The sequence below is a fragment of the Eleutherodactylus coqui genome, chromosome 5, assembly GCF_035609145.1.
Source record: "Eleutherodactylus coqui strain aEleCoq1 chromosome 5, aEleCoq1.hap1, whole genome shotgun sequence".
NCBI classification, from domain to species: domain Eukaryota; kingdom Metazoa; phylum Chordata; class Amphibia; order Anura; family Eleutherodactylidae; genus Eleutherodactylus; species Eleutherodactylus coqui.
In genome coordinates, this window is record NC_089841.1 from 15,641,019 (window position 1) to 15,668,167 (window position 27,149).

The window sequence follows — 27,149 nt, forward strand, 5'->3', positions numbered from 1 at the left end:
TTGTGCAGAGGGGCCCCAAACTGAATATTTGTATCAGGGCCCCAGAGCCTTTGGCTTCACCCCCGGTTTAGAATTGGGCCACAGAGCCAATAACCATGTGGAAATGCTGTTTGGTACGGTTTCAAATTGATCGTTAAATGACGGTACAATTGTGCAGGTAAACAGCGCTTTTTCTACAAAACTGCTGGGTTAAAAACAATCAATTTACAAACTGCCCCAAACTGAATATTTCTGCCGCATCTCCACTGCCCAGAAGCGGCACTGTGGGCTGTTACCCCCAGATGTCCGGGCACACATACCTCAACCTGCAAAGTCAGACAGCAGCCGTGTGCTTACAGGACCTGTGATGATGTCACTGTCATGTGATCAGTCATGTGTGGGAGGAGTCAGGGGTCACATGACAGGCGTTGATCTGAAGTTGACTCTAAATCCTAGTAGGCTACAAACCCTGGAACTGAGACTGTTCTGTAGAAGAATACTAACTCCCAGCAGAATGTGGGGCAGAAACCAGTGTTTGTAGAACAATCCGTCTCCTCCTGCTGCTGGGATGTTATACAACTGACAGTCATGTAATAATGGAACATCCAGGTTTACCTGCTGTATTCTATCATACAGAGGGGATTGGGCCTTCCCAAGGGGCACAATAAGGGTTAATTAGCCAGCAAATACGACCAAGGCAAGTGGGAGGAGCTGAGGTAAAGTGACATGCTGGTGGTGGTCAGGCTGGTGGTGGTGGCTCCCCGGCTGATCTTGGCATGGCACAGATTGCACACCACTGTTCGTCGGTCATCCGCGCTCTCACTGAAAAACATCCACACTTTTGTGGATGCTTGCCGCGAGGGGGTGCTGTGGGAAACAGTTGGAGGATTCTTTGCTCTGGCCCTGCCTCTCCCTCTGGCCACCCCACTGGCTATTCCAACCTGTCCTGCTGCTGCACTTGCCTCCCCCTCTGCAGCCCTGTCTTCAGTAAGTGTTACCATGCAGCGCGGCACAGGGTCCCGCGGTCGGCGGGCACCGCTCTGGCTTCGGCTCCGGCGTCCCGGAGCTGTGGCGTCAGGGCTCTCTTGGCGGCGTGGGGCAGCCGGTGTGCGGCGGCATGGGCGAGTTCGCCCGTAGGGCGCCGCCCGCATCCCTTCCTCCCTCTTGTATTGTGAGTGGGGGAGTTGGCTCCTCCCACTCTCCACCCATGGGCGGAGTTTTGCAATTATAAGGCTGGCAGTAACCTGAGCTCACTGCCAGTTATTGGTTCTGTCTGCTGCTAGTCTGTCCTGTCTGTTGGGTCTCCTCAGTCAGTCTGCTAGTCTCCTAGTCAGCTTCCTTTCCCTAGCTCTGTCTAGTGCTCAGCATTTTCCTGTTTGGTAATTCTATCTGCCTTCCTTGTCGGCACTCTGTCCCCCGGTAGTTAGTTCCATCTAGGTAGTCACCAGGTCCCTAGCCAGAGTAGGGACCACCGCCCAGTTGTCCGCCTGGGGTTAGCCAGGTCGAGGCAAGTAGGCAGGGACAGTGGGGTGCGGTAAGTTCAGGGCACCCCACCTGGTGCTCGGGGGTCAGAGTGCCGTAACAGTAGGATTAGCAAGCCAGGTGGGGTCAGTCACCTCCTTGTCCAGCAGCTCTTCCTCCGAATCCTCTGTGCGGTCCTCCCTCGGACTTACTGCTCTTACTACTACCTCACAGTTGTCTCATCATCATCATCCTCATGCACAAAAAGCTCTTGAGACAGTTGCCGGAAGTCCCCAGCCTCATCACCCGGACTCCGGGAACTTTCTAAAGGTTGGGCATCGGTCACGACAAACTTCTCAGGTGAGAGAGGAACCGTTTTTTCCCACTCATGGCAGGGACCTGAGAACAGTTCCTGGGAGTCTGCCTGCTCAGAATCTGTCATTTTCCTGGAGTGACGAGGCTGGGAGGAAGGAGGAACAGCCAGAGGATTCAGAGGTGCAGTCCTTAGGCCGGGACTAGTGGACTGCGTAGAAGACTAGGGGTTTGATACATTGCTGGGGTTTGATACATTGCTGGACGCGTTTTCTGCCATCCACGACAGGACCTGCTTGCACGGCTTTTCTTGTAATAAAGGTCTACCATGCGGACTGACAAATTGTGATAGGAAGCTGGGGAGCATAGGGACTTTGCGCTCTCCTAATCCCTCAGCTGCTGGCTGTGCTGCACCCGCCCAGGACCTCTGCCTGCGCCCACACCCTCACTTGGATGCCTGTGTCCACATCCACGTCCTCAACCCTTACCCCTACTCATCATCATGTCGGATTAAAAATAGAGCAGGGCCAAAATAAATTACCCCACCGTATAGCACTGAGAACTGTGGCTAATTTACCGCACACAGAGACTTGTGGATACCGGAGGCTCTATGCTGTGACTGAAAAAAAAATTAAACCACTGTTTTGCGCTGATACCAAGGGGTAATTTACCACTCACAGAGACTTGTATATAATAGAGAGGCTGTATGGAGGGGCAGAAAGCTATACAGCCAGTGGATAGTGCTGGTAACTGTGGCTACTTCACCGCACCCAAGAAAAGGGTATTGTGCGATGCTCTGCACAGGGGCAGAAAGCTATACAGCCAGTGAACAGTGCTAATAACTGCCGCAACTTTACCGCACCCAAGGAAAGGGTATTGTGCGACGCTCTGCACAGGGGCAGAAAGCTATACACCCAGTGGATAGTGCTGATAACTACGGCTACTTCACCCAACACATAGAATGGTATCTGTGAAATGCTGTTTTGCAGTGGGCCAGGAAATATTTGCGTACTGTTTAGCGATGAGAGTGAGATCTCTGCCTAAGGCACTGCGCACATAGAACGGTATAGCTGCAATGATCTGCAGTGTCCCAGGAAATTTAAGAATACTGTTTAGCGATGAGAGTGAGCCCTCTGCCTAAGGCACTGCATACATAGAACAGTATAGCTGCAATGATCTGCAGTGGGCCAGGAAATATTTGCGTACTGTTTAGCGATGAGAGTGAGCCCTCTGCCTAACGCACTGCACACATAGAACAGTATAGCTGCAATGATCTGCAGTGAAATATTAGGGTACTGTTTCGCGCGAGACTTTTGCCTAATGCACTGCAGACTGAGAATGCTACAGCTGTAATGCTCTGCAGAGGGTTAGAGGTTTTAAAAAAAAAAATGGTATACTACTGCTCCCAGCCAGCCACAACTGTAATGCACACGAGTAGGAGTAGCCCTAAGAAGGACCATTGGGGTTCTTGGAGACAGGATCCTACTCTAAATCTTTCCCTGTATGAGCCTCAGCACTTTCCCTAACCTCTGCCAGCATGCATCTGAGGTGAGCAGCGGGCAGAACCAGTTTAAGTACTCGGCGGTCACCTGATCGGCCCAGCTACTCACTGCTGTGGGGGGGAGAGGGCTGGCACATCACAGCAGAAAGTGGTAATTCCTTCCCCGGTTGTCTATTGGCTAGAAAATGGCGCTAAACATGCGGGGAAGGAAATGCAATTGACCCGAGTACCGCATGGTGTTCGTCTCGAGTACCCTAATGCTTGAACGAGCATCTTGAGCTCACGAATACAAAACAAGCATCAAGCTCGGACGAGTGTGCTTGCTCATCTCTATATATATGCCTAAGCTGATATAAGAAACACATGACAAGATAATAAATGATATATAGCATACAAATATCATTACTACAACACCAGCGAGAGACAGCTACCTCAGAGATTACCTGAGAGAGAGACAGCTACCTCAGAGATTACCTGAGAGAGAGACAGCTACCTCAGAGATTACCTGAGAGAGGGACAGCTACCTCACAGAGTATATCAGCGAGAGAGACAGCTACCTCAGAGATTACCTGAGAGAGAGAGACAGCTACCTCAGAGATTACCTGAGAGAGAGACAGCTACCTCAGAGATTACCTGAGAGAGAGACAGCTACCTCAGAGATTACCTGAGAGAGAGACAGCTACCTCAGAGATTACCTGAGAGAGAGACAGCTACCTCAGAGAGAGACAGCTACCTCAGAGATTACCTGAGAGAGAGACAGTTACCTCAGAGATTACCTGAGAGAGAGACAGTTACCTCAGAGATTACCTGAGAGAGAGACAGTTACCTCAGTGAGTGAATCCTCCCACAGAGCAGTATCTGGTGAAGTAAGAGGAAGAGACCTTGAACAGCGAGTAACAAAAAGGAAGGAAATTCAGCCACCATCTGTCAAGAAGTCTGTTTCACCTGTAGTTTGTACAAGTCATGCACCTCCATGTTGGACGCCTCCAACCACCGAGCTCCCTGTTTCTGCTGACTCTCTGGACTATTATTGGGGTCTGCACTAAATCAACACAACATCACAGCAGAGCGCAGAACAGCCGGGAGCCCCTCAGAGTTGAGCGGCACACTACCAACAACCTGCTCGCAGCAGTGGATGAAGGATGTTGCAGATAGGATGCGAGTCGAGGTTGCTGGCACAACAGAATAAATGGAGGCAAAATGTATAATTTTGTAATAAATTCACTTTTCTTTATAAGATCTGTGTAATAGTGAGTGAAATCATGATTCATACAGGGAGAAAACTGCAGCAAAAATACAATTCCATATGAACTTAAACAGGAAAGTAAGCCGATGAAATGTCCAGATTTCCCACAGTGCTTCTGTGCTGAATAGTAACGAATGTGCGGTAATGGTTTAGCCCTTTCCAATCCACTGTCTGACCTCTGAAGACATTATGATTTAAGGCTGTACAGCTCCGATATTGGAGGACATACGTCAGTGTTCTCTTACTGTATATTGCCAGTCTCTCTGCTGTCGGAGTCTATCCAACGTGTCACCTCATGCAGTACTGGTTTTAGCCAGCATGTAGTGCTGTTGTATAACAGCAGAAAAAGAGTAAGCCCCCTAGGAAAACCAGGATACAAATTGGATTGGAAAGGGTTAAACGGGTTGTCTCACGAAACCAAGTGGGGTTAAGCACTTCTGTATGGCCATATTAATGCACTTTGTAATATACATCGTGCATTAAATATGAGCCATACAGAAGTTATTCACTTACCTGCTCCGTTGCTAGCGTCCCCGTCGCCATGGATCCGTCTAATTTCGCTTTCTTCTGGCGTTTTTAGACGCGCTTGCGCTGTGCGGTCTTCTTCCTGGTGAATGGGGCCGCTCGTGCCGGAGAGCTGATCATCGTAGCTCCGCCCCGTCACGTGTGCCGATTCCAGCCAATCAGGAGGCTGGAATCGGCAATGGACCGCACAGAGCCTATGATGCACCATGGGAAAGGACCCGCTGGGCATCGTGGGTGAAGATCCCGGCGGCCATCTTGGTGAAGGAAGAAGTAGGAAGAAGGAAGGCGTCGCAGAGCGGGGATTCGGGTAAGTAATATGTATTTTTTTTTAACACATCCATTGGGGTTGTCCTGCGCTGAACGGGGGGCCTATGGAAAAAAAAAACCTGTTTCGGCGCGAGACAACCCCTTTAAGGCTTGGTTATCTGCATTGAATACGTCCCTGAGAGCTCTGAGGTGTGCACACTGCTGATGTGAATGCCAGCAAAGCACTACATACAGTTGGGAGTACCCCTTCTGGTAGCATAGGCATAATGTCCACACAGTAAGTTCTCAAATGGCGGTTGATATGTTGATGTGATGAGTCCTGCAGGTCAACCTGTCTCTTCCCAAAAGCAGCAGCAGCTTCTCCTCTTCCACTGCAGACACGGCGTAACCTCCTTTCTGCTCTGCTTAATATTCTGGCAGGTGCAGCAACTTTCACTTGCTGAGTCACTTTCCAAATTCTTTTAAGTCTCCACTCTGAATGTCTGCTGCTCCTTCCTCTTTCTCTCACCTCTGAGCACAACTTCCAGGCACCAATCAGAAGACCCCATTTTGAGCATGCTCAGTCCAACCTGTTTTGGCATGCTGGAAGCTGTAGTCTTTAGCATGTAAGGAAACCACAGTTCAGATTTCCCATGCTTACTACTGTGGTAGGACCCTTACAATCCTTCCTAGTGTAAGGTCCTCCACTTGGCCGAAACTCATTACTTCTCCCTCCACTCCAGATGGCAAAGACAGCAAGTTTTGGTAATATAATCCAAGCTGGAGTCACATTTGCAGCTTTGACGATATAATATTGGTAGATCATCCCCGTTTTTGCGTGTCAATCTGCCGCCTTTTCTTCCTGGGAAAAGTTGAGTGGATTTAGGCAGATGGTTAAGTGTATTTCCCTGGTCATCTTGACGACAGCACCCCCTGAGGTCACTTCCTCCTGGTAGGCCAGAGAGAGGTTTGTAAGACATTTCTCCTCACCGTTTTTCCTGTCCGGGCAGTTGACGGAGCCCAGACAGGTGCTGGGAGCTTCCCGTGTTCCTGTGGTTCGGTTCTTTTGATCCCTGGGCCAGCTCCCTCAGTACCGTGGCTGAGGGCGATTTTAGGCGGAGGTTGCCATAGCTGCGCTCTGATGCCTCTCCAGAAGTGCCGGACTGAGTGTCAAGCACTTGTGAACCCTGATGTAGAAGCAGGGTGTAGCGCTTTGATGCACCATTATGCTCCGCTGACTTTAGGTCACATGAGTGGCACGGATGCAATCAGGTCAGTGGTGGGGTTAGGGAGGAGTGCAGAGCCGGCGCTCCAATGTACTGATATTGGAGGCTGAAGTGAAGAAAGGAGGCAGGTGTCAGTAGCCTCCTGGTCTAAGTCACAGCACTGGACCCAAAGACTGCGCCTGCAGTGCTACCAAAGATGAGCATCTGAAATCCCAGAACCAGCTACAAACCTCACTACTGGAAGTAGCCCATTTGGATGTCTCATGCAAACTATGCTTGTATGTATATGTACTAATCCTTTATACTGATGTTCTCTTTGCTCGGGGGACAAGAACTTGGCCGGGTCTGCTAAAACCAGGCCAAAAAAGTGCATCATATAGGAAAAAAAGATTCTCCTACATTAACCTAATTTTTATGCCAAATGTGTATAGTCAAAGTTTAGATAATATTAAAATATTGATTAGAAATGAAGTTCGCTCAACTTTGACATCTCAAAATCCAATATCATCTATTTCATCTGTCCCAATGTTGGTAAGAGAACTCGAAGTTTTAGTAATTACTAGAGATGAGCGAGCGCCAAAATGCTCAGGTGCTCGTTGCTTTAGTCAAGCTTTTCGTAATGCTGGAGAGCTTGTTTCGAGTAACGAACCCTATTTTAGTCAATGGGAGACTCAAGCATTTTTCAAGCTGACCCATGCTCCGCATAATGGAGGTTGTGTGAATAACCTGAAAACATCAGAAAGTGATGGAAACACCATAGAAAACAGCAGGGGCAGCATGCTTGGATGCTCCTTGGTCACACTTTTAAGCCAAATTGTGGGCAAGAGCCTGGTGGTCACCCCCGACGTGAGCCCTGCGACACCATAGGCCGGTCCTTTCGGCTCCTGCCGGAGTGGCACGCGGGAGAGAGGAACGGCCCTTTCCTTTCGTCCCGGGGATTCGGGTCTACCCGCCTGTGTCTGGGAGTACTAGTGGAGACCTAGCAGTCTTTAACCTATTTTCTCGAAGCGCTAAGTAGGAATGGGGACGCGCACACTGGAGTCAACGCACCGCAGCCGCCTCTCTGCCGCCTCCCTTTGGGACGGAGTCTCCGAGTCCCCACTGTCTGTCCGGCAGACTCCGGCACCTCCTTCAAGTGGCCGTGCGCACAACAACGCCTCTGCTGGTGGAGGAAGCATACAAAGAGAAAAAAAAATGAGAAAAATCTCCCCCCAAGGAGCTTGTTAACCAGTGCCCTAGGGAAAGACAGCATAAACCATGAAGAAATTAGAGTGGCCAAACCAGGCACTGTTTCACCCCGCCTAGGACCTCGGCCTCTGCCCACACATTCTCATTCGGGCGCCCATGTCCTCGACCTCAACCCTTACCCCTACTCTTCATCATGTTGAATAATGTACTTGGTCAAAATGCTATGCAAATGGCGAGCTATTTTGCGTACGCTTATAGGCCAAAATAGACACTGTAAACTGAGTATAGTGTTGTTAGATAGTGTGGATTGACAGGACCCACACAGGGGTATAAAGCATAGGCTTTGAGCCCCCTAAACATTTTAAACTGTGTATACTGTTGTTAGATAGCATGCATTGACAGAACCCACACACGGGTATGTAGCGTTCGCTTTCAGCCCCCAAAACAAGAAAAATGATAGGAGTTTTTTTAATTCCTATCTAGTCTCTGTACACCACTAGCAGTATACTGCATAAAAAAACGGTAACAGTATGCAGTATACAGCCGGGATACTTGTGAATGGTTGGTGCACACTGCTGCTCCCAGCCAGCCAAATTGCAGATGCACAAAAGAGGACTTGTAGTCCTAAAAATGACTGTTGGGTTCTTGTACAGTGGATTACTACCTAAACGCAACTTCTATCCTACTCTATCACTTTCCCTCATTAGCTGCAGCTCTGTCCCTGAACTCATCCAGCCTGCATCTGAGGCGAACATCAGGTGAGCCGAGTTGTTATACTCGAAGGTCGCCTGTTCCGGCCAGCCAGTCACTGCTATTGATGTGCACAGGGTTGCACGTCATAGCAGGAGGTGCCAAAGCCTTCCCTGCATATTTATTGGCTAAAATAAGGCGCAAAACGTGGGGAGGAGAGGGTGACATTTTCTCGAGCACTGCGTGGTGCTTGGCTCGAGTAACGAGCACCTTGAGCAGGCTAATGCTCGATCGACCATCCAGCTCGGATGAGCATGCTCGCTCATCTCTAGTAATTACTGATTCAGAAAAAAGTGAGATTATATTCTCTGAAGTTGAGGAGGTCGAAAACCTTAACAATTCCTCTGATGATTATGATGACTACAAAAAATTCCTCATGACCGATGACATAGATGAATTAATGAAGGTATTTAGAGCCACTCTTAACATGGATGAGCCAATAAAAACTAGAACCATCCAGGATAAGATGTTTGGTGGTCTTGGAAAAAGAGAATCAAACATACTTAACCATTCATGAGAATGCACAAACACAAAACAAGCAGCTATGTTTCAAAAGCAAATATTATTAACAATTATTGAGGTCTGAGATGCAGTTAAATAAAAATAAAATAAATCCTTTTATTTGTATACAGCCAACTTCTTCCACAGCACTTTTCAGTAATGTTCATTTATTACCACCCAGCCAGCTGGGTAATCATTCTACCAACCTCGGAAGGTTGGAAGGCTGAGTCAACCTTCAGCAAGCTACCTGAACCATGCAGGGATTGAACGCACAACCTTCATGTCATGAGCGAGAGCTTAGGACTGCATTTCTGCTGCCTTAGCACTCTTCACTTCTCCTCTGTGTGAATTCTTTTATGTGTAATAGGGTGTGATTTCATTGCAAAACACTTCCTACATTCAGAAGAAGAAAATGGCTTCTTCCCTGTTTGACTTCTCTGATGTCTAACAAGAACTGACTTCAGAGAATAAAATTCTTAACATGAAGATTAGAGATGAGCGAGCATACTCGGCCACGCCCCTTTTTCACCCCAGTACCGCGATTTTCGAGTACTTCCGTACCTGGGCGAAAAGATTCAGGGGGCTCCGTGGGTGAGTGGGGGATTGCAGCGGGGAGTGGGGGGAAGAGTGAGAGAGAGGGCGCTCCCCCCTGTTCCCCGCTGCTACCCCCCGCGCCGCCACGCCTCCCCCCGCCCCCCGAATCTTTTCACCCGAGTACTGAAGTACTCAAAAATCGCGGTACTCGGGCAAAAAAGGGGCGTGGCCGAGTACGCTCGCTCATCTCTAATGAAGATGTCTTCTCTTCTGTGTAAAATCTCTCTGGTGTTTAACAAGTTCTGATTTTGCAGTAAAATGTTTACCAAATCCTAAACATGAATTCAGCTTCTCCCCCTGTGTGCCTTTTCTAACAAGTTGTACTTTCTGAATCAAACATTTGCAACATTCTGAACATGAAAATGCCTTCTGCCCTGTGTAAATTCTCTCATATGCAAAATGGCTTCACCCCTGTGTGACTTCTCTGATGTTCAACAAGGGCTGATTTTCTTGCAAAACATTTCCCACATTCTGAACAAAAAAATGGTTTTTCTCCTGTGTGAATTCTCTGATGCATTACAAGATTTCCTTTTACTGTAAAACATTTTCCACATTCTAAACATGGAAAAGGCTTCTCTCCTGTATGAATTCTCTTATGTACAACAAGATGTGATTTCACTGTAAAATATTTCCCACATTCTGTACATGAAAATGGCTTCACCCCTGTATGACTTCTCTGATGAGCAACAAGAACTGCTTTCTCTCTAAAACATTTCCCACATTCTGAACATGAATATGGCTTCTCACCTGTGTGAATTTTCTGATGTCTAACAAGTTCTGACTTCTGAAAAAAAAATTTCCCACATTGTGAACATGAAAATGGTTTCTCTCCTGTGTGAATTCTTTTATGTGTAACAAGACTTGAAATCTGAGTAAAACATTTGCCACATTCTGAACATGAAAATGTCTTTTCTCCTGTGTGAATTTTCTGATGTCTATCAAGATGCATTTTCAAAATAAAACATTTCTCACATTCTGGACAAGAATACGGCTTCTCCCCTGTGTGAGTTAATTGAGGTTCTTCCCTTCTGTGACTTTTCTTCTGCTTATTAGTTTTTGACAACTCAGAAGATGGGACGTGTATGAGAGGATCAGATGATGGATCTTTGCTGAGAAGGTCTGAGGAGATATCAGGGATAATGGCAGGTTCTTCATCAGTATCTTGAGGGATGCCACGATCTTCTGCTTTACAATCTGCAGATAACAAATCTCCTTCTGAGATATTAGTACCGTCATCTGCCAAGAATATAGCAGATTTTATTATTTCATAAGCTATAGTGATATTATTAAACAACATGGTAGCTTTATGGTTAACACTCCAGCCTTGCAGCACTGGGGTCCTGGGTTCAAATATGACTATAGACAACATCTGCATGGAGTTTGTATGTTCTTCCTGTGTTTGGGTGGGTTTCCTCCCATACTTCAAGAAACATGCTATTAGGTGAATTCAAAAAATTGAAAACCCAAACAGAACCCAAAATGTCAAGTCATGTAAAGTGCTGCAAAATATGTATGCAGTATATAAAGATGATTATATTTATATAGAAACTTTTTAATAGCAACTACAAGTCAGGCAGCAAAACTCATAGTAACATAGTATGCTAGGCCGAATGAAGACAATGTCCATCTAGTTCAGCCTGTTATAGTTCCTATCTGTCTGTAAGACCCGGATCTACAACCCGCTGCTCCCCTAAAATTTATATCCTGTAATATCCTTCTGCTCTAGAAAGACATCAAGTCCCCTCTTAAATTCCTCTATGGATTTTGCCATCACCACGTCCTCAGGCAGAGAGTTCCACAGTCTCACTGCTCTCACAATAAAGAACCCTTTTCTGTGTTAGTGATGAAAACTGCTTTCTTCTAGACATAGAGAATGCCCTCTTGTTATCATCGCAGTCCTGGGTAGAAACAGATCATGGGAGAGATCCTTGTATTGTCCCCTCATGTATTTATACATAGTTATTTGGTCGCCCTCTTTTTTCCAGGGTAAATAATCCCAGTTTTGATGCCTCTCTGGGTATTCCAGTCCCTTCATTCCATGTATTAGTTTAGTTCCCATTCTTTGAACCCCCTCAAGCGCTGCAACATCCTTTCTGAGCACCGGTGTCCAGAACTGTACACAGTACTCTATATGGGGCCTGACAAGTATATAGTGGGAGGATAATCTTCTTGTCCCTCGCCCCTATACCTCTTTTAATACACCCCAAGACTTTATTAGCTTTTGCAGCAGCTGACTGTCATTGGTTGCTTCAGTTAAATCTACAATCCACTAGTACCCCTAGGTCTTTTTCCATATCACTTTTCCCTAGCAGTACCCTATTTAGTGTATATTGGTGACATCCGTTTCTCCTGCCCATGTGCATAAACTTACATTTGTTAACATTGAACTTCATTTGCCATTTTTCTGCCCAAGCCCCCAGCTTATCTAGGTCCATTTGTAGCCGTACATTGTCCTCCGTTGCATTTATTATATTGTATAATTTTGTATCATCTGCAAATATTGATATTTTACTGTGCAGCCCCTCTATCAGGTCATTGATAAATATGTTGAACAAAATGAGGCCTAATACTGAAGCCTGTGGCATCCCGCTAGCGATGGAGGCCCAATCTGAGTATGAACCGTTTATTACCACCCTCTGTTTTCTATCTCTGAGCCAATTCTTTACCCAATTGCACACGTTTGCACCCAATCCTAGCTGCCTTATTTTGTATATTAACCTATTATGCGGCATGGTGTCAAATGCTTTAGAGAAATCCAGATATATGAGATCAATAGACTCTCCCAGGTCCAGAATAGAACTTACTTCATCATAGAATCTGATCAGATTGGTCTGACATGATCGCCCCCTCATGAACCCATGCTGGTGAGGGGTTATTCCATTGTTCTCTTTGAGGTATTGTACGATGGTGTCTCTCAGAAACCCCTTGAATATTTTTCCAGTTACTGAAGTGAGACTTACTGGCCTGTAGTTACCAGGCTCACTTTTGGTCCCTTTTTTGTTTATTGGAACTACATTGGCAATGCGCTAATCCAGTGGTACAACCCCGGTCATAATAGTATCCATAAATATTAGATATAGCGGCCTAGCTTATCACATCACTTAGTTCCCTTAGAACCCTTGGGTGTATGCCATCCGGGCCTGGCAATTTATCGATTTTAATCTTTTTTAATCGGCTCTGCACATCCTCCTGTGTTAGATATGTAATATTTTGTGACGGGTTCATCTTATTCCCGTGCATCTCATGTGGCATTTCCTTTTTATTTGTGAATACACTTGAAAAGAAACTATTTAATAGGTTAGCTTCCCCCCCATTGTCTTCTATGATTTCTCCTGTGTTATTTGTTAAAGGGCCAGTGCTCTTAGTGCAAATCCTTTTACTGTTAATATAATTGAAGGATAGTTTCAGGTTGTTTTTGCTCTCTTTGGCGATCAGTCTTTCTGTCTTCCTTGGCAATTTTGATTTTTTCTTTGCATATTTTGTTTTTTTTTCCCTGTATGATTTCAGCATTTCTTTGCTGCCTTCTTATTTTAGTAGTTTTAACGCTTTCTTTTTTTCGTTTATTGCCTCCCTTACAGTCTTGTCGAGCCACATTGGTTTCCGTTTACTTGCAGTTTTTTTGTTTTTAAAGGGTATGAACTGCTCACATGAGGTGATTAGGATGTTTTTAAACTCCTCCCATTTGTCGTCTGTACTGATATTTTTGAGGATGTTGTCCCAATTAATGTTACCGATTAGTAGTTCTGAGCTGATCAAATTTTGCTTTACTGAAGTTTAGTTTATTTGTCGCTCCCTGATAAGGCTTCCTATTGAATAAAAGCTGAAAGTTGATTATATTGTGGTCGCTGTTCCCCAAGTGCCCCCATTATTAGGTCCGGTTTGTTGGTTAATACTAAGTCCAGAATGGCCCTCCCTCTAGTTGGTTCTCGCACAAGTTGGGTAAGGTAGTCATCTTTAATTGTTCTCAAGAACTTATCACCCCTGTGAGATTTGCAGGTTTCGTTCTCCCATGTTATATCTGGATAATTAAAGTCCCCCATGATAATTACTTCGTTTCGCTTTGACACCTCTTCTATCTGCCTTAATAGTAAGGTTTCAGTTTCTTCTCTTCCTTTTGGTGGCCTATAAAAAAAACCCTATCAGGATTTTGTTATTTTTTCCTTCCTGTATTTCTACCCATAGAGATTCCTTGCGTTCATCTCCTGCTGCTATATCCTCCCGTAGCCTCGGCACTAAATACGATTTAACGTACAGACATACCCCTCTCCCTTTCCAGTTTCCACGGTTTTTATGAAGAAATTGTAGCCTTGTAAATTCACCGCCCAATCGCACTTATCATCAAGCCGTGTTTCCATTATTCCAACTATGTTGTAGTTTTCATCAGTCATTCTTGCTTCAAGCTCACCCACTTTACCAATCAGACTTATTGCATTCATAGCCATACAATTTATACGATTGTTTTTGTTCTTTAAATTCATTTTGCTACTAATAGTACTATTGGCTGATCTAACAGTTCTAACTGTACTAACCCCACCCCCCGCTCGACCCCCATTCCCATTACTTAGGCCCAGGTCGCTAGCTACACTTGCTACCCCCTTGTTTCTCTTTTTGCCCTCCACCCAGTCCCTAGTTTAAACACTCCTCCAGCTTTCTAGCCATCTTCTCCCCCAGCACAGCTGCACCCTCCCCATTGAGATGCAGCCCGTCCCTACGGCAGAGCCTGTAGCCGACAGCAAAGTCAGCCCAGTTCTTCAGGAACCCAAATCCCTCCTTCTTACACTAAAACTCAGTAATTAACTCAATAAAAACAGCGATGGCAAAACAGATCCAGTCTATTAATGGAGTTCAGAGCAAGAGCCAGCAGATCATGATGTTCAGCCATCAGGCCGTTCTCTTGCAGTTCCCCCCTTCTGTGGTAAAGCCCCCATCTTCACAGGGTCATGTATCAGTGTACCTGTCACCACTCTTCTAGTAAATGCTCAGTGGGGAACCATAGAGGTCCCTGTGAGTCAGTGCTATTAGGTGGTGTCCGTCTCACACACTTCTGACTGCTACATGTACTTTATCACAGAGGGGAGCAGTATGGTCATGTATGAAGAAGTCATGGCGGTGGAGCAAGTGTAAGGCCAGATTAGTACACACACTAGTGCTGCCGCCTTACGTTGTTTAGCTCCATACTAGAAGCCTAACAGAAAACACAAGAGTGCCAAATCTATCACATGGCATTATGACTGCCTACAATGTGGTCCATCTGGCTTCAGGCATGCCCGCTGATATGTCCTGGACAAGACAGTGCAGTATGCTACAGTATGTTGTCCATTATTTGGTGACGGATCTATACCAGAGTCTACAAACGAAGCCTTCAGCTCAGATACCAGATTAGCAGATGCGTCTTCTGTTATAATGGAGGACACGTTCTTTATAGGTTTCCTTCTATTCCTGATGTTGATCAAAATATGTGCAAAAAACATCACCAAAAACTGCAAATCTGAATCTGGTCTTATAAATAACTATCTGTGGCTGCTAGCAATAATATGGGGGTCCTGGTGGATCTTTTAAAGGAGTGTTCCCCAACTCCAGTCCTTTAGGGACCGCCAACAGGTCATGTTTTTAGGATTTCCTCAGTATTGCACAGGTGATATAATTATTGTCGGTGGCTTAGACATTGCCACAGGTATTCTTAACATAGGATATCCTGAAAACATGACCTGTTGGTGGTCACTGAGGACTGGAGTTGGGGACCCCTGCATTAAAGGGTCCTGCAAATCACTTGCAGCAAAGTCCTCCACAAGCCTCGGGTTCCTTTCCCTGGTAGATTGCTGAACTCAAGCTACATAAATAGCATATTCCATACAGACAGAGTTAGGCCATTTCTGCACCAAGATTAGTTGCTGTTCTTCCCTAAAGAACTCATATAAAGCATCACATGGTTTTCTTCAAGTGCCTTTCGAGCAGAAGTCCTGACACTCACAGCAGTAACCTTCAAACCTCCAAAGCATCTTCTGTTATCTGGGTCTATGTCTCCATGGTCTATTGTGTTACTACACAGTAATGTGATATTAAACTAATTGGAGCTTTTCATTCTGAACTCTGACAATTGGGCATTTTCCCCGATTACTACTGACCGCAGATGATGAAGAAAGACTCCCACATATATTCCCCATCCATATTATAAATGCTCATCCTGTGTTATCTCCTATAACGTATCACATTGTCAGCCAGATTTAGTCTGTACTCCAGCTGAATGGGGGAATATACAGCGGAAAATCTGACAGATCCCAGAGCTTATAAATCTACATAACTATCTGCAGCCGGTGACCGAGGAGAATCTGTGACTCTTCTCTGCTGTATTCAGTGGTTACTACTCACCTGGGCGGTTATCTGTAGGAATCTCCTCTTTACACCGCTGATCGCCCCTCACATTTATCTCTGTAGTATTAATATTGGTCAGATCTTCATCTGGATACAAAAGCTGTGAGACAAATATTGTAAAAGTCAGCAGACCGTTGGAGAAGTCATGTGGAAGGTTTTATGGTATAATGACCTGACAGGAGTAATTATCTGAGCCACATAGCTGCAGGTCTAGAAGCCGGACATAGAGATTAGATGGCGGCTCAATGACCCCTCAGGAACCTCATACACACGTATATCCGGCATGGCTAGACACGCTGCACGTTGTCTCAGTGGAGGAGATCAGCGTCTACCAGACCCATCCACTGCTTGTCTCGGGGAAATAAAGGAGCAGATAGATATAAATCCAACCTGTTGGCTCCTTATTCCCACCAGCAGTCTCCACCGCCAGAACACTGGGAGAAAATCCAGACAAGATGTAATGTCTCTGGTCAGCGGTAATCCTACCAACTCCACCGGCCTCATCACACAAGGAGAAGACATCTAATAAGACTGAAGACAAGAGCTTCACAGCCTTCTACAGATCAGAGGGACATCTCCATCTACCTGATGGTCCTGTGGAAGAAGAGGACGGGGACATCTCTCTGTGGTTCTTCTCTTACTGGATGGAACTGCAGGAAACACAGACGGACACTGAAGTCATTCTTCATATACAGATAATAAAGTCCCCGTGGATTTAGTCCTGTCTATTACCTGGTGATGGGAGCGGCTGGCGGGTCTCCATCATGGCGTCCTTGTACAGATCCTTGTGTCCCTCTAAATACTCCCACTCCTCCATGGAGAAATAGACAGCGACATCTTGACACCTTATAGGAACCTGACAACACAATATACAGTCATCACCCAGAAGCCTCCAGTCCTGTTACTGTATAATGTCCCAGCATTCCCTGCAGCGTCACCTCTCCAGTCAGCAGCTCAATCATTTTGTTGGTGAGTTCTAGAATCTTCTGTACATTGATGTCCTCATGTACCAGGGAGTGCAGTGGGGGCCCCGGGATTGAGCTCAGGGGTCTATCCCATCCATCACACACAGGGGCCCGACAGCCATCACTAGAGGTCTTCTTCATTACTGTGTAATCCTGTATATGAGGAGATATTAATAAAAATGTCCTTTACCTCTCCAGTCATAGTAACATAATATGTAAGGACTAAAAAAACATGTCCATTCAGTTCAGCCTATTACACCCCCCCCCCCCCCCCCAATGTTGATCCAGAGGAAGGCAAAAAAAACACCACAATGAGGCAGAAGCTAATTTTCCCCATTTAAGGAAAAAACTCTTTCCTGACTCCAATCTAGCAATGAGAATAATCCCCGGATCAACAACCCTTCTGAAATAGTTAATGATTAAAACACATACTATTGTATCGCTCAAGAAAGGCATCTAGTCCCCTCTTGAATCTTTGGGTATTGTAGTTCGCACTTTCCATTTATTACCTTAGTTGCCTGCTGAACTCACTCAAGCTCTGATAAGTCCTTCTTGAGTTTCGATGCCCCAAACTGTACACCATATTCCATGTGTGGTCTGACCATTTACTATTAACCCATTAACAAAGCGGCCCTTTTTTGGTTTTTCCCCTTTCCTTTTTGAAAATCATAACTTATTTATCCATAGACGTTGCTGTCTGAGGGCCCGATTTTTGAGGGAAGAGTTGTATTTTTCAATGGTACTAGTTAATGTACCATATAATGTACTGGGAAACCTTTAAAATATTTTAAGTGGAGTAAAAAAATGGAAAAAAAAAATGCCGCCATTTTTGGGTGCCTGTTGCATCTACAGCGTAAATACTGCAGTAAAAATGACATGATAACTTTTATGTAGTTTTTTTTGCCCTATTATTTTCATATTTTGCAAAGATATTTAATTGAAACTCATTTTCTGCTGCCATCTTCTGACATTCATAACTTTTTAAATTCTTCTGCCGATATAATTGTGCGAGCGTTCATTTTTTGCAGGACGTCCCATAGTTTCTACTGGACGTCTACTATTTTGGAGTACATACGTCTTTTTGTTGGCTTTTTAGTACAATTTTTCTTGATGACAGGGTGACCAAAAAAAGTGCAATTCTGTTCTGTAGCGGGAGTCATACAGAAAAAAAAATGCACTTGGCCGCGTTTTTGCGCACATAAAGTGCACTGCCTCCTATCCCCTGCTGCGGCTGTGACAGCTACAGGGGACTATTCCCATTCTTACTGGCGGTCAGAGGCCATGTCGTGCTGCAGCAGTGCTAACCCTGTTATGACATCCCCCTCATCTGCCAAATCTGCAAACTTGTTGGGATGTGCCAGTTCAGGACAAGGCTCCTTGCTTTTCTCCTCTCTACCCCCTCCCTCTGTTACCTAGACAGCTGCCTGATCATTCTGCTCTCCAGAACTACCATCCACCCCCACAGCTACCCCATCGAGTGTGTGCTCAGTGAACAGCAAACTCCTTTCCATATTGTTAGTGTATATCAGAGTTTCCAGCTGTGCATTTAAATCTAGGATCTGGGCTTCCAAATGTGCATCACACGAACATCTTGTACAGCAGTATGCACCGTCGAACGGTCGATCAAGAACAGCATACATTGTACAAGATGTACACTGGACAACATAGTCAATCTTGGAGCACACTCTAAATGGGGATTATACAGATATACAAAATGGCCATTTACTTATTGATATACTGATTAGAGATGAGCGAGCGTACTCGCTAAGGCAAACTACTCGAGCGAGTAGTGCCTTATGTGAGTACCTGCCAGCTCGTCTCAAAAGATTCGGGTGCCGGCGGGGAAGAGCGGTGAGTTGCGGGAGTGAGCATGGGGGAGCGGGGGGGGGGGGGGGAGAGAGTGAGAGAGAGATTTTCCCCCCCGTTCCTCCCCGCTCTCCTCCGCCAGCACCCGACTCTTTTGAGACAAGCGGGCAGGTACTCGCATAAGGCACTACTCGCTCGAGTAGTTTGCATTAGCGAGTACGCTCGCTCATCTCTAATACTGATACAAGAGGACAGGTATAAACACCACATATCCCTCAACATGCAGACAGCCAGGCTGGTAAACAGTATCTTTACCTTTCTGTGATTTTAACTAATATTAAGTGTAGGACCCATGACGTGGGTTGTGAGCTCATGTATTTTGGCCAAAATATTAACCAAAGCCTCCTGTTTATCGGTATTTATCAGTAACATGCAGTACAACTTTGAAAACTGAGGGTAGCCCAGGGTCCCAGTGCTAGTGTGGTTCACCTATGGGGTGCAGGGCAGCCCGCTGGATTGTAAAATTGTGTCATTAGTAGGTTGTGGTGCACTACATGTATCATGTGGCCTGTATTTACTTTTTTGTGCAGGAAGAAGAACTAAGTAGCCGCCTCTCAGTATAAGGTGGCTGCCTCATCCGTGCCCTTCACATGTGTTACTTTCTCCTCCATTTAGAAGTCTGACTGCCTGCAGTGATGTTCATACCTGCCCTCTTGCATCAGTATGTCTAAGTTTATGTCCACTCTGTGTCTTTATATTTCCCTTTCTGTGATTTTAACTAAGGGATCGTACATATAGATTAGATTAAAAAATAAGTAATAAATGCAAATATTTCAAATAAGCAGTAATTAAATAAGTCCCCCTTCCAAAGTCACACACTTATGGCACAATACACTTGGAATATAGTAAAGTTTAAAGACAGCCGTGCGCACTCACTCAGCTCACACATTCACTTAAGGTCCATTTAGACGCAACGATCATCGCTTAAAATTCGTTAAAAGTGTCAAAAGTGAGCAATGGTTTTGCTTTTAAAGGCGACCGTTTAAACGTAACGATTATCATTGGACAATGGATGATAAACGATAATTGAACAATAGTTTGTTGGAAAGGCGTGTGCATCAGTGAAGGTACAAAAATCACGTAAAAATCATTAAACGACTGAACAGTTTTCATATAAACTAAACGATAAGCGAACTACCAAACAATGGATTTTAAGCGGACTGAAAGACAACGATGAACGAATGAATAACAAAGTGCACAATGGGCGCGCGTTAACACGTAACGATTACCGCTCAATTGTGACACTTAAATAATTTTGAATGATGATCATTGCGTCTAAATGGGCCTTTAGTTTTTGATTTATACAGCTCTTATCTTTAGCACTTCTGTTTCTCCTCCGTTTGGAATGTCATATCATCTGCTATAACCATGAATAAAAATGATGTAATGTGACATCATCAGAATCCCTCCCATCTCCACTGACATCATCTATTATTACCATAGATTAGAATCATGTAATGTGACATCATCAGAATCCCTCCAATCTCCACTGACATCATCTATTATTACCATAGATAAGAATCATGTAATGTGACATCATCAGAATCTCTCCCCTCTCCAGTGGCATCATCTGTCATTACCACAGATAAGAATGATGTAATGTGATATCATCAGAATCTCTCACCTCTCCAGTGACATCATCTATTATTACCATAGACAAGAATGATGTAATGTGACATCATCAGAATCTCTCACCTCTCCAGTAAGCTGAAAGAGTATCTCTAGGGTGAGATTTAATATACTCTTCGCCATCTTGTTTTCGTCCTTCTCCATCCTGAACGGGTCAATGAGGAAAATTCTCTTGTCTAGAAGATCCAGTATTGTGGGAGCTGAATGGAAAGAAGATGGGGCAATATAAAAAAAACCTCACAGAATCCTACAGAAAACAATACAATTACTGGAGAGAATAAGGGGGACATTTAAGGAGATATTACAGGAACCTGTTAGATGTTTGTGATGCCCCGACTACAAGCAGCATAACATCTAGATAGGCTTCTCTTCACCTGGATTGGTTGGACTGATAGCTGATCCAGGCGGGGATCCGCCCCAATGACTCTTCCAAGGTTCTGCTTTTTTAAAAAATGATAAAAAAGATTTGGTACCATGTTAGCCATGTGGGCAAAATGTGGTTATTCACAGTAAGAGAAACAAAGTAATCTTGTACATATGATACCTTTCAATGGCTATCAAAAAGATGTAATAGCGAGCTTTAGAAACCCACTTAGGGTTCTTATCTTACTCAGACTTAATGAAAAGATCTGAAGAAGCGCACATATTATATATAGGCACAGACATGGTGTGATTAATTTGCACTTAAAACAATACCATAACAGGATGAGAAGAGGAGTTAATACTTAATGAGTTCACTGACTAAGCATGTAAAGGTTTTATGTGCTTTATATTAGCGTAAGGGGTCACCAGGCCTGTGTGTTATCTCTGCTATAGATTTCTCATATTCTCTAATGTTGCATGAAGCCCCTTGCAATGTTGATGCCTCTCTCGAGAGGGTCAATGATGGTGATAAATTTGTACTCCTAAACTCTTCTAGGACATTGAGATTTGAAGTTGCCTTTCAATATAAATAACTTTATGTTCTATGTTGTGTCCATGACTAGAAAAATACTCGGCCGCAGGTAATTCTGTCTTTCTTTCTTTAATTGTGTGGCAGTGAGACTTCATCCTTGCTTTGAGTTTTTGTCCTGTTTCTCCAACATAAAGACCCCAACAGGACATTTACTGCACCGGATCAGGTGCACAACGTCTGACGTGGAACATGTGAATGTCCCAGGGATCTTATAGTCATGCTGTGTGTTGTGGATTTGTATCCTGTCCATAGTCCGTACGCATGAGCAGGTCTTTACATTGCAGGAATAAGTTCTTTTTTCTATGTCAAGGGCAATGCACTCCTGACTATAAAGTTACTCAAGTTTGAAGGTTGTCTGTAACATAGCAGGGGAGGGTCTGGGAATATGGTTTTCAGATGGTCATCCTTGTGTGCCCCGATTTAACAACTTCCTGTTCCAGGATGTATATTTATGATTTATATCATGGAACGTCAGGGTAAGTGCCAGCTTTTTATTACAGATGACACCAGCGGGCAATAGCCACGATTAGCTGCGCAGCCGATTGTGGCTATTAACTCTTTAAATGCCATGAACGATGTTCGGGGGTCCCGTACCCCCCCCCCCCCCCCCACACCCCTCGTGGTGAAATCACAGGGAGACATATGGGTGTCATGGCAGCCGGGGCCTTCTTGGCAGACTGTCTATCAAGCCATTCCCGTGGGGTGGCTTGATAAACTACCGGTCAGATCGCAGTACGATGTAATGCTATGGCATTACATCATACTGCAGGAGTGATCAAAGCATCGCAAATTGTGGTCCCCTAGGGGTGCTAGAGAAAAGGAAGAAAAAAAATTAGATCAATTAAGTTTTACTAATTGTAAAAAAAAAAAAAAACACTTTAAATCAACCCCCTTTTGCCATAGTTATAATAAAAAAATCTAAATAATAAAGCAAAAGTACATATTTAGTATCGCAGCGTTCGTAAAAGTCCAATCTATCAAAGTAGCGCATTATTTACCCTTAACAGTAAACGATGTCTAAAAAAAAAAAAAAAACAATAAATAAAGAACGGCAGAAATGCACTTTTTCAGTCACCCTGTCTCTGAGAAAAAATGCAATCAAAAGTGATCAAAAAGTCGTATGTATTCCAAAATGGTACCAACATAAACTACAGGATGCCTCTAAAAAAAATGAGCCCTCGTGCAACTACATCGATGGAAAAACAAAAAACGTATTGCACACAGAAGATGGCGACAGAAAATAATTTAAATGTCTTTGAAAAAAAAAAAAGTAGTACAGCAAAAAAAAAAATAAAAAATATATATATAAAAGTTTGGTATCATAGCAATCGTACTGACCCATAGAATAAAGTTATCATGTGATTTTTGTTGCAGTTTGTGCGCCGTAGAAACAAGACACACTGAAAGATGGCGGAATGTCGTTTTTTTTCCCCCTTAAATAGTACCATTGAAAAATACAACTTGTCCTGCAAAAAGCAAGTCTTCAGACAGCGACGTCGATTGGATAAATAAAGGAGTTACGATTTTTTAAAAGGGGAGGGGGGGGGAAATAAAGAAAATGAAAAAAAAAAAAGACACATCATTAGGGGATTAAAAATGTCCTTTTAAGGTGGTATAACAGTTCATCTCTGTCTGTTGGGTTGCAGCAGATCTGGTTGTTTGTGATAGATAGCCTGGCTGTAGAGATGGAAGCTGTCCCATCTGAGGTATGCAGGCCGATCAATCAGTTTTCAGTAGGGATTTCTGTATTGAGTTGCTTAAAATGTTCATGGTGCTGTCCAAAAAGTCTATTTCTGTATCTGAGTAGCTTAAGGTCAGGTTTATGGCGTGTGAGAGGCATTACATCGATCATGGAATTTTATTAGTTCTTGTTCAAAGTTCGTCCAGATGATTGTGATGAAGACCCCAGCAACACCTCTAGCACGGGTGGGTCAACTAGGACCGCACTCATGTTGTTTCTCATTGTGGATTTGAAGTAGAATCTGCGCCAATTCCACACTAAATCCACGTGTGAAATTGTTATTTGTATAGTACCAACCTATTCCGCAGCGCTTTCAGATCACTTGTTTTTATTACCCCACCACACAGTTACTCATTTTACCGAATGTGGAAGGATGAGTCAACCTTGAGCCGGCTACTTGAACAATGTGGGGATTGAACCTGCAAACTTCAGGTTGTGGGTGAGAGCTTCATACTGCATACTGCCTTAACACTCTGTGCCACACTACACCCTTGATCAACAAATATTTCTGCCACATCTCCAGTGCCCAGAAGCAGCACTGTGGGCCGTTACCCCCAGATGTCTGGGCACACATACCTTAACCTGCAAAGTTGGGCAGCAGCCGTGTGCTTATAGGACCTGTGATGATGTCCCTGTCATGTGATCAGTAAAAGCTGTGGGAGGAGTCAGGGATCACATGACAGGGTCTACAAGCCCCGCCCCCTCTGCCCGCTGGGCCTGAGACTAACTCCCAGTGTCTGTAGAACAATCGGCCTCCTCCTGCTGGGATGTCACACGGCTGACAGTCAGGTTCTAATGGAACATCCAGGTTTACCTGCTGCATTCTATCATACAGAGGGGGTGGGGCCTTCCCAAGGGGCACAATAAGGGTTAATCAGCCAGCCAATAAGAGCAGGGCAAGTGGGAGGAGCTGAGCTGAGGTAACGTCAGTGACATGGACAGCCGGCAGTTAGTTCTGTGGGCCGAGGGAGGTCAGTGAATGCAGGGGAGCCGATATCAGTGACCTGAGAGACAGGAGAGAGAGAGAGAGAGAGAGAGAGAGAGAGACAGAGACAGAGACAGAGACAGAGACAGAGACAGAGACAGAGACAGAGAGAGAGAGCGCTCAGAGATTACCTGATAGAGAGAGAGACAGCTAACTCAGAGAGAGAGAGAGAGAGAGAGACAGTTAGCTCAGAGATTACCCGAGAGACAGTCACTTCAGAGATTACCTGTTCCCTCATCTGTCACCCCGACTCCTGGTCACCACACTGTAAGAGGATTACTGCCAGCACTGTGACAAGTGACAGGTTACCTCACCCCTCATCTGTCACCCCGACTCCTGGTCACCACACTGTGAGGGGATTACTGCCAGCACTGTGACAAGTGATCGGTTACCTCACCCCTCATCTGTCACCCCGACTCCTGGTCACCACACTGTGAGGGGATTACTGCCAGCACTGTGACATGTGACCGGTTACCTCACCCCTCATCTGTCACCCCGACTCCTGGTCACCACACTGTGAGGGGGATTGCTGCCAGCACTGTGACAAGTGACCGGTTACCTCACCCCTCATCTGTCACCCTGACTCCTGATCACCACACTGTGAGGGGATTACTGCCAGCACTGTGACAAGTGACCGTTACCTCACCCCTCATCTGTCACCCCGACTCACGGTCACCACACTGTGAGAGGGATTACTGCCAGCACTGTGACAAGTGACCGGTTACCTCACCCCTCATCTGTCACCCTGACTCCTGATCACCACACTGTGAGGGGGATTACTGCCAGCACTGTGACAAGTGACCGGTTACCTCACCCCCCATCTGTCACCCCGACTCCTGGTCACCACACTGTGAGGGGATTATTGCCAGCACTGTGACAAGTGACCGGTTACCTCACCCCTCATCTGTCACCCTGACTCCTGATCACCACACTGTGAGGGGGATTACTGCCAGCACTGTGACAAGTGACCGGTTACCTCACCCCCCATCTGTCACCCCGACTCCTGGTCACCACACTGTGAGGGGATTACTGCCAGCACTGTGACAAGTGACCGGTTACCTCACCCCTCATCTGTCCCCCCGACTCCTGGTCACCACACTGTGAGGGGGATTACTGCCAGCACTGTGACAAGTGACCGGTTACCTCACCCCTCATCTGTCTCCCTGACTCCTGGTCACCACACTGTGATAGGATTACTGCCAGCACTGAGACAAGTGACCGGTTACCTCACCCCTCATCTGTCACCCTGACTCCTGGTCACCACACTGTGATGGGATTACTGCCAGCACTGTGACAAGTGACTGGTTACCTCACCCCTCATCTGTCACCCCGACTCGTGGTCACCACACTGTGATGGGATTACTGCCAGCACCGTGACAAGTGACCGGTTACCTCCCCCCTCATCTGTCACCCCGACTCCTGGTCACCACACTGTGATGGGATTACTGCCAGCACCGTGACAAGTGACCAGTTACCTCACCCCTCATCTGTCACCCCGACTCCTGGTCACCACACTGTGAGGGGGATTACTGCCAGCACTGTGACAAGTGACCGGTTACCTCACCCCATCTGTCACCCCGACTCCTGATCACCACACTGTGAGGGGGATTACTGCCAGCACTGTGACAAGTGACCGGTTACCTCACCCCTCATCTGTCACCCCGACTCCTGGTCACCACACTATGATGGGATTACTGCCAGCACTGTGACAAGTGACCGGTTACCTCACCCCATCTGTCACCCCGACTCCTGGTCACCACACTGTGAGGGTATTACTGCCAGCACCGTGACAAGTGACCGGTTACCTCACCCCTCATCTGTCACCCCGACTCCTGGTCACCACACTGTGAGGGGATTACTGCCAGCACTGTGACTAGTGACCAGTTACCTCACCTCTCATCTATCACCCCGACTCCTGGTCACCACACTGTGAGGGGGATTACTGCCAGCACTGTGACAAGTGACCGGTTACCTCACCCCTCATCTCTCCCCCTGACTCCTGGTCACCACACTGTGAGGGGGATTACTGCCAGCACTGTGACAAGTGACCGGTTACCTCACCCCTCATCTGTCACCCCGACTCCTGGTCACCACACTGTGAGGGGGATTACTGCCAGCACTGTGACAAGTGACCGGTTACCTCACTCCTCATCTGTCACCCCGACTCCTGGTCACCACACTGTGAGGGGGATTACTGCCAGCACTGTGACCAGTGACCGGTTACCTCACCCCTCATCTGTCACCCCGACTCCTGGTCACCACACTGTGAGGGGATTACTGCCAGCACTGTGACAAGTGACCGGTTACCTCACCCCTCATCTGTCACCCCGACTCCTGGTCACCACACTGTGAGGGGGATTACTGCCAGCACTGTGACATGTGACCGGTTACCTCACCCCTCATCTGTCACCCCGACTCCGGGTCACCACACTGTGAGGGGATTATTGCCAGCACTGTGACCAGTGACCGGTTACCTCACCCCTCATCTGTCTCCCTGACTTCTGGTCACCACACTGTGAGGGGGATTACTGCCAGCACCGTGACAAGTGACCGGTTACCTCACCCCTCATCTGTCACCCCGACTCCTGGTCACCACACTGTGATGGGATTACTGCCAGCACTGTGACAAGTGACTGGTTACCTCACCCCTCATCTGTCACCCCAACTCCTGGTCACCACACTGTGATGGGATTACTGCCAGCACTGTGACAAGTGACTGGTTACCTCACCCCTCATCTGTCACCCCGACTCCTGGTCACCACACTGTGAGGGGGATTACTGCCAGCACCGTGACAAGTGACCGGTTACCTCACCCCTCATCTGTCACCCCGACTCCTGGTCACCACACTGTGAGGGGATTATTGCCAGCACTGTGACAAGTGACCGGTTACCTCACCCCTCATCTGTCACCCCGACTCCTGATCACCACATTGTGAGGGGATTACTGCCAGCACTGTGACCAGTGACCGGTTACCTCACCCCTCATCTGTCTCCCTGACTTCTGGTCACCACACTGTGAGAGGGATTACTGCCAGCACCGTGACAAGTGACCGGTTACCTCACCCCTCATCTGTCACCCCGACTCCTGGTCACCACACTGTGATGGG

General features: G+C 46.1%; 2 protein-coding genes across 2 annotated transcripts in view; one reads left to right on the forward strand and one right to left on the reverse strand.

Annotated features, from left to right (window-relative positions):
* Window positions 1-27,149, forward strand: part of LOC136628999 (zinc finger protein 678-like) — a 284,392-nt gene that overhangs the window by 147,605 nt on the left and 109,638 nt on the right. The window lies entirely within an intron of this gene.
* Window positions 9,734-10,896, reverse strand: LOC136629052 (zinc finger protein 300-like). Its single transcript, XM_066605177.1, has one exon. It carries the CDS (start codon window positions 10,824-10,826, stop codon window positions 9,918-9,920), a length of 909 nt encoding a protein of 302 aa, XP_066461274.1. The 5' UTR covers window positions 10,827-10,896; the 3' UTR covers window positions 9,734-9,917.